The sequence below is a fragment of the Panthera tigris genome, chromosome F3, assembly GCF_018350195.1.
Source record: "Panthera tigris isolate Pti1 chromosome F3, P.tigris_Pti1_mat1.1, whole genome shotgun sequence".
NCBI classification, from domain to species: Eukaryota; Metazoa; Chordata; class Mammalia; order Carnivora; family Felidae; genus Panthera; species Panthera tigris.
Window position 1 is genome coordinate 66,245,369 of NC_056678.1, and position 8,410 is coordinate 66,253,778.

Here is an 8,410-nt window from a genome sequence, read left to right on the forward strand (position 1 = left end):
AGCCCATCCACATCTCTGACGTGTCACTGCTTGTGTTAAAAAACAAAACCAACCAGGTTAATTTGAAGATCGAATTGGTTGTTGAGTGAGTCATTAGTCAGGCAGCATCTCATCTGGAAGAAAGCGGGAGGCTCCCAGAAGTGGTACAAATGGGAGGTTTTTGTCAGAAGGAATTTAGCAAAAGAAGAGAGAGCAATGGCTGAGGGAATGTCGCCTTCCCTTAATTGTGAAGATGAACTATACATTTTGGTGTGCTGACTTTTAACGTGCAGACTCTAGACTAAAACAAATCTGCTGGAAACAATATTTACTCAAGTGGTGACCCTTGCTGGTGTTTGCCCTCTCACAATCTGGACTCAGTGTTTCTACCCGGATCTCAACATCCAACGGGGCCTGGCAAGTGGTAGGTGCCCAACGATTATCTCTGAATGATTGAATAATTCACTTCAGGCATCAAATCATTCTTAAGATTATGGACTTCTTCGACATAAAGATCTTTGAAGAATCAAAAAGTGGTGGCTGTAATCTGACCTGATGAAATGAGAATCTTGCCCATTTTCTTTTGGATGCAAGCATATGCTAATAACCATGAAGTTCACACAGAGGGTCCTACGGCAAATCTACAATGAGAAATCATGGGAATTCATAGTGTGTGGACTTAATAGAGTGTTCTGGAATCATGTATCCAGATTCCCTTCCTACTGTTCCTGCTAGAATGTTCCATGCTTGTCTTATCATGAGTTGGCCGTGATGGACACGCTGACCTTCTACCTCCTTGGTGTTCTTAAGTGTTTAAAGGCTCTTAAGTATTTGTTTGTGCTTTATATCTTCCAGATAATGTGTTTGGGCTATTGGTCTTGTTATTTTTTGGTTGACCGGTAAGCAGAAATAACCTCAGGCTAATGAGAGATAGACAATATTTTTTGGAATGTTCAGATTGGAATGCAGAAAGAAGAGCTCACTCCCACACTTAAGATTTTGAAAGGCTGGATAATCAAAATGGCTTCTCCTGAGTCCATCAGAGCAGAAGGATCAGAGCAACTTGTTAACGTAAATACCAGAGAAATACAGACTCATCAGAAAAATAGGGCATGCAAACTCTTGCTTACCTGGGACAGATGCCAGAGGTTCTATAAGCCAGAAGGAATAATTCAGCTACAATTGCTAACAATTGACTGAAAGCAAGCAGAGTCCTGGGAGGTCCTGAGAGTCACAGACTCAGGAAATTCACTATATCTCCAGGATTTTGCCCACCAACCTCCCAGGGGTTCCAGATGGAATGGAGACCAGGATATGGACCAGAGAGCTGCTTTCTGGTGGTACAAGCCTGAGGTCTGACAGCAGCTCCCTCCTGAAAAAGGCTGGAAGGCTACTATTCCCCACACAGAAAGGAGCCTTCACTGGGTGTGGGAAGGGCAGGGAGCCCCACTACCTCAGGGCACAGTGAGCCACTCTGCACGTGGGGGGAGGGGCAGTGGGGGAAGGGACAGGAACACACCTTGTCCCAGACTAAGAGGCTCCATCTTCTGAGGCAAAGGGGGAACTCTCGGAAGGCCCAGTCCCCAAACTGAAACACAAAGCACCTGGCTGAGGATGGGACTGGACCAGAGCAGAGGTAGTGTCCCCCTCTCTGTCCCAAGCAGACCAGCCATCAGGGAACCAAGGGCAGCTCCTGCTGGTGGGGGGACAAGACGATGAAGATACATAGCCTTGAGCCACATCCTATTTGAAAAAGAAAATCTCAGACCCAAAAGAATGTCATAAACCGAGTTCCCACCCTGGGACTTCATACCCAATTGAACAAATTTCACAACCCCAGAAATGTAGTCTTACCCAGGCAGGCAGGAAAGTTTTCTTTCCATAGAGCAATGGGTCTGTCTCCTGCGTCCTCTCCAGCCCCCGATGATAAGACACGCACATTGTTCTTCCCCCAAGAAAGCAGGTCTGACTCCTGGAAGGCTTCTCTATTGCTGCTAATTCCCCGGCCCCATGCTCCCTCTATAAAAGCCTTCATTTGTACAACCTCTCTGAGTGTCCACCTCTGTGCCAGATGGGGTGATATGCGATTCATGGATCATTTAATAAAGCAATTATTGGTCAAGTTTATAAGGTGAAATTTCTTGTTTTAAGAGTTCTGAAGTTTGCCTCTCGATGATTAAGTATACACATCAAAAAGCTTGGAGGACAATATTATTCATTATATCCTAAATATCTGGGCACAAGCTGCTTCTCATATGTTTTGAAACCAGTCTCAGAGAATATGTTTACCATACAAACAGGAAACTGAGGAAGTCATGAAGGAAGGAAGGAAGGAAGGAAGGAAGGAAGGAAGGAAGGAAGGAAGGAAGGGAGGAACAGAGGGAGGGAGGAAAGGAGGGTGGCAGGGAGGGAGGGAGGGAGGAAGGGAGGGAGGGAGGGAGGGAGGGAGGGAGGGAGGGAGGAAGGAACGGAGGGAGGAAGGAAGAGAGGAAGGGAGGGACGGAGGAAGGGAGAGAGAGGGAAGAAGAGAGGGAGGAAGGGAGGAAGAAGAAAAGGAAGGAAAAAATGAACATATTGTGTGTGCAGGAAATCCATGGAAAATTTCCTGCCCTTTGAGGATTTAACTGCCATTGTCACAACATTTCCTGCTTCATGGAGGCTGGTGCAGCTTGTCTGTCATCTGTAGGAAAACCATGGAGTGAATTTTTACCAGTCACCTACTCAGCAGCAGAACCAGCAATGGATTCCCGACCAGTGGTTTGTTAGAAGCCCATGAGAACACCCAGGATGGGGCCTCATCCAGATGTCAGGATTACCAAGCAAGACAGGGTAAGAGTGTGACAGATGAGGACACATGAAGAAAAAGGCAAGCAGGCAAGAAAAGGAATATTTTCAAGAACTCAGGGAGAGGAAGAGAGAAGTGAGGAAAAACATTGCAAGAAAAAGAGACATTAGCCCAACCTCCCCATGGACCACATCCACATCCATCAGAGAGGAGTGTCCAGTCACAAAAGACAGAAATCCACCCTGTGGAGCTGAAGACATACTGGGAATATATCAGCTGACGGAACTGAGAAGCCCAGGGTTGTTGGGGCTCCAGTCCCTTCTGTGGGTCTGTGTGTCTGCCTTCAGTTTCCTGATGTTTTGGTTTCATTGTGGCTGCTCTTTCTGGCTTCAATGAAGTATGATCACAAATGAAAATTGGGGGGGGGGAGGTGCCTGGGAGGCTCAGTTTGTTAAGTGCCTGATCTCAGCTCAGGTCATGATCTCACCGTCCATGAGTTTGAGCCTTGTGTCCGACTCTGTACTGACAGCTCAGAGCCTGGAGTCTATCTCGGATTCCATCTCCCTCTCTCTCTGGTCCTCCCCACTCAAACTTTGTCTCTCTCTCTCTGTCTCTCTCTGTCTCTCTCTGTCTCTCAAAAATAAATAAAAAATATTTAAAACGTTTTAAATGAAAATTGTACCTTTGTACAGCATGCGGCTTCCTGACCAGCCAGGGAGGAAAGCTGGGAGGCACGATGGGCCACGTGGACCCCCGCCGGCACTAACAGGAGCAGCAGAGACTACGACGTAACATGAACAAAGGTCCTCCTGATGAACGTCTTCCAACAACTTCTCAGAGACGACGGCCTGAAGAACTTCGGGAGCCCAGTGCACACGGGGCGTGTCGGGAGCTGGATACGAATGCCTCCGTGCGTAGCTGCAGAGCCTCCGGTGTGCCATGCAGCATTTTTTAAGAAAATGAAGAATTGGTCAAGAAAGCTTGCATTCAAGCAAACCATGAAAATCGATATTTTATGTAGCATTCCTCCCACATTTGAATACTTTTCATTGTTGAGCAATAAACTCTGTTCTCTCTAAAGAGCATAAAATGAAGTACACACTTGATGTGTGGTGTGTGTGCCCATGGTGACACGAGGCCCACAAGCACAGCAGGCAACACAACCACCAGCTCCCATCTGGATGCTCTCCTTTCTCTTTCTTTTCTTTTCTTCTCATTCTCGCCATGAGAACGCTTCGGATCCACTCTCTTGGAAAAGTTCACGTGCGCAACTTCTCACCCTTCTTGCATGAAGGTGTCACCCTCAGCCTTGCTTCCCTGATGCTGAAAAATGGGTTGTAGTTGTTTCAGGCTTCATATCTCCAACCTTATTATCCAGGACAAGAGACACCATCTCTTTCCCTGCCGTTGACCACAAGAGTCATAATGCCTGTGACCTGAGCCACCTGGACCAGGCGTCTAGCCCTGAACCCTCACTCTGACCAAGGACAAGTAGCTTCTGTCTTGGCCTGAACTTGATGTAACCTGCCCATCCGTCATCCTGTCACATTGTCAAGGATACTTTCTCCTGAGAGACTCAAGGTGATCGGAGCCCAGGGCTACACCTGGGGGTGGAGTCAACCAACCAAACACCGCATGGTGGCCATGCGAGGGTGACAAGGTGGACTGGACCCTAGAGAACCAGTCAACAAGTCTAATTTAGGAGAGAAGTTTGGGGAAGTCCCATAATTTGCTCTCCCTTTCCCAATAATGTTCACCTTTGCCACCTCTCCCATCCTCAACGTTATTTTCCGTGAATGTCCACATGTGCAAATGTCTCAACTACTACAACCATGTCACGAGGCAAAAGAAAAAGAAAAACCTATGATATTGACAAAACTTCAACACAGATTTTATTGAGGGCATATTCCATGCAGGGGAGATTCCTTGCCAAGGATACAAATATTAAAAAGACATGGACCTCATCTCTAAAGTCCTAAGAATAAGAAAGGAAAGGACCCTAACTGTTGGTAACAAGGGCTGGGAGTCAGGAATAGATTTGCAAGTGCAGGAAAACGTGGGGCTAATTCCCGCCAAGCAAAAATTTCTTGACTTGTGAAGAAGGGACGGCTCACTGCAGGAAGTGGCTCATGGAGGTTTCTGGGACTTCATTTTACTCTAAGATACTTTTGATATTTAAGCCCCAGAATCAGGTCAGAACAACAAATTCTGCTAAATTACACTTTCCTCGTCTTGACAACTGATCACTGGGCAGAAAGAAAAGACAAAAGCTGCACACAGAGACTTGCAAGTCCATCATCTGAGCTGGGTTCAGGGACGTCCTGGTCCTGGGCTGGCTGGGAGGCCAGTGCACTGAGGTCTCCAGTGTGATTTCCTGGGAGGAACAGATTGGAAATGCTCTGCAGCAGGTGGAGGTGAGGACTCCAGGGGAAACGGCGTGGTGAGGAGGAGGGCTGAGGACAGACAGAAAGGTGGGGACATAGTTGGGAAAGAGCAGGAAGGTGGTTCCAGACTTACCAGCGCTTCCAGAGCCAGAACGCAAGACCTGCCAGAAGCACCAGGGGCACGACCACCGCCAGGAAGACCAAGCCCACGGGGCGGTGCTGCTCTGTGGGTTTGGTGCACAGAGGGTGTCATTTCCCATCCACCCCGGGTTGACCTGCACCTTCCTGGTCCCTTTTGCTCCCGTCACCCTCTGTCTCACCAACCACCCTTCCTCTTTCTCTTTTCCCATCCCTGTTCAGTGATGGACTTCACCCAACCCTTTACTTCCTCCCACATCCATAGGACCCTCACCCTCAGCTCTCCATTTCTTGGGTTCTTACATTTCTGTCCTTTATGGTCTGGAGTCCCCAGAATCCCAAATATTTCATCTCACTCTCCTGCTCTGCTTCAGGACCACCCACCCCTTTTCCCAGCTGGACCCCTACCCTTTCTCACCCCAGTAGAGGACCATGTCCTGGCCTCCTAGACTTCTGTGTCTCACTCGGCAAGATAGGCCAGCTGCCTCTCTGGCTTCCACATCCAAGGACGTCTGAAGATACCATGTCCCATCAGCATGGGGCAAGATGTCACCTCGCCGGGTTCCCTGGTGCTCCTCCTCACCCCGCATCCACGTCACCCACACTGGCTTTGGGTAGAAGCCAGAGACGTGGCACACGAGGAGCAGACGGCCAGGACCCGGACTGGGGCCAGTGGACAGCCAGGCTTCTGGCCTCACTGCAGAGACAGGACAGGAATTCTCAGACTGAGAAGGTAGATTTTCACATCACTTTAGATACACACATCTTTCCACCTCTAGAAACCTATCACCATCATCACCTCTCTCCCTTGCCCCCTTCTCCCCTGAATTTGAGGAAATGGTGCAAATGTATGACTGCAGATTGAGAATTCTTGGAAAGAAGAAGCAGGACTGACCTTGTCGCTGAAGATCTTCCTTTCCTGCATCAAGAAGACCCAAGAGGTAACGGGGGCAGGCGTCATTAATACTTGCTTGTATTCGTAAGTTGACCACATGGTACTGATTGAATAGTTTGGAGACCTGCTGAGCCCTCCTTCCTCCCTTTGGAGATGGCCACCATGACGTGTTCTGGAAGCTCACGAGATCTGATCCTTCATATGCAATCTTCATGAAGCCTACTGACCGTTCCCCAACATGTCGCCCACAGCCTTTTGCCACCTGTACCTGAAAGGGATCTGAAAAGGGAGGCTCTGGGTTACAAGAAGGGGGAGGGAAAGAGATGAAATGAAGTGAGTAGAAGCCAACGATGGGTGAATCAGAGGGAGAAGTTGAGCGTATTGGAGGGAATGGAACAAAGTTTGGTTTGAGTGGAAGTTCAGACAGATGGGAAGTGGTGGTCACCGGAGACAGAGGTAGAGGTAAATTACTGGAGATGGAACAAATGTTTTAGGGGAAACAGGAAGGATGTGGGCAGAGAACAGGGGAGAACTCCGTGGGAGAGCTGGGATAAAATCATCTAGGGTGAAGGGAGAGCACTGGGTATAGGGAACACGTAGACAAAGTTTGCTGACGGGATTGAATGGGGAGAAAAGCACATTTCAAGGATCTGTCACACAGTGAAGGAGAGGGATGTGCCTGGCTAGAGGCCAGGGAATGGGGTAATCACAGGAGAAGCTAGTGGAGAAACTCGAGCACAGCCTGAGGTCAATGAGACAAGGGGAAGTAGCAGAGAACATGCAGCTTTTCAAGATCAGTCCTAGTTTCTGCCCCCTGAACACACGGTTTGATTCCATTTTATGATGGGAATATGAGGTTCAGAAGCCAGTGGAGGCTCTTTCCTGGAGGAAAAAGAAACTCAAGACACATACACCGGCCACCTCTATCCCACCTGCCCTGAGGGAACTGAACTCACATTCAAGCTGCCATTCACTGACATGGTCCTGAAAGATCAGAGGAAATCTGATGGAGAATGTATAAAATGACTTTTCTTGTTCCATTAGCTCCTCATTGCTGAAGTTGCTCCTGGACCAGGGCCGCAGAAAACTGAAAGCGCCCGTCTTGCTGTCCCAGCCATGAGTCTGCAGTTCATCCAGCCAAACTGAGCCCAGATTTTGTGTCCAGGAATGGTTGTAAAAGGATGTTGTCAAGATGGTTCGAAAGGAGACTGGCTCCTGGAAATCTGTGCCACAGGAACAGATAGACTGAGGAAGAGAATGGCATTGGGAAGGACAGAGAATGCAGAATTGAGGTGCCAGGGAGGCCACCAAAATCTGGAGGACAGGGAGCCATAGTTCTCTCTGGAGACATGTGCTGCCCGGGAGTCCCGAGCTTCATACCCTTCATTTAGAAGGGCAGAGGGACCTGGGGTCAGAGACGCTCAAGAAGGAACCAGGCTGACATCCCTCACTCCCCAGGTGTGTGGCAGGGAACCTACACCACAAGTGCACACACAGGTATGTGCACAAACCCACTGACACACCCACACACTCAGATTTATACATGTATGCACACACATAGATAAATATGCAAACAGACATACATACACACATGCGGACACAGAGACTCACACACAGGGACCTATACGCACACACTTATACACACATGCAACACACAAGCACATATATGCACACATGTGTACACACTTGCACAGGACGCACAGACTTGCACACGTGTGCACATATGACACACATGCGCGCGCGCACACCCCCACACACACACAGACACATGCTCCCACCGGGAGTCCTCACCGTCGTCAGTGTCACCACCTGGGACAAGAACCATGAGCAACACCAGTTGCAACAACAGCATCTTATGTGCAGATGTTCTTTCTTTCTCTCCGAAAGTGGGTCTTTGGCGTCTGTTCTCACAAACCTCCCCACACGCAGCCCCTCTCTTCTGACTTCCTTCTCAACACACACGCCTGCCCTGAGTCTCCGCGACAATGCAAATGGGCTCCGCCCTCAACCCTGGGCACCTACTCAGACTCTCACTTCCCCTCCGGGTCTGACCCTCCTCTCGGCTTCCAGCTTCTCCCTGTCACCAGCCTCCGTCGTGCTCCCTGAGGCCCTGATTCAGGCCCTGTTCAGGCTGGGGAACAAGTCTCGTGTGGCATGGAAAAGGGACCCTACCTCTCGCGCCTTTTCTCCTCATCCAGACAGTAACCCATGAAGACACACGACTCCCCA

The 8,410-nt window shown here is 49.1% G+C and overlaps 1 protein-coding gene across 1 annotated transcript; it reads right to left on the minus strand.

Moving 5' to 3' along the window:
- Positions 1-4,633: 4,633 nt before the first annotated feature.
- LOC122235829 (T-cell surface glycoprotein CD1a-like) lies at positions 4,634-8,155 on the minus strand. The gene is made up of 6 exons (XM_042976109.1): positions 7,973-8,155; positions 7,138-7,404; positions 6,182-6,460; positions 5,705-5,983; positions 5,282-5,372; positions 4,634-5,138 (listed from the first exon to the last, which is right to left on the minus strand). Exons 1-6 carry the CDS (start codon positions 8,031-8,033, stop codon positions 5,075-5,077), a joined length of 1,041 nt encoding a protein of 346 aa, XP_042832043.1. The 5' UTR covers positions 8,034-8,155; the 3' UTR covers positions 4,634-5,074.
- Between the last annotated feature and the right edge of the window lie 255 nt (positions 8,156-8,410).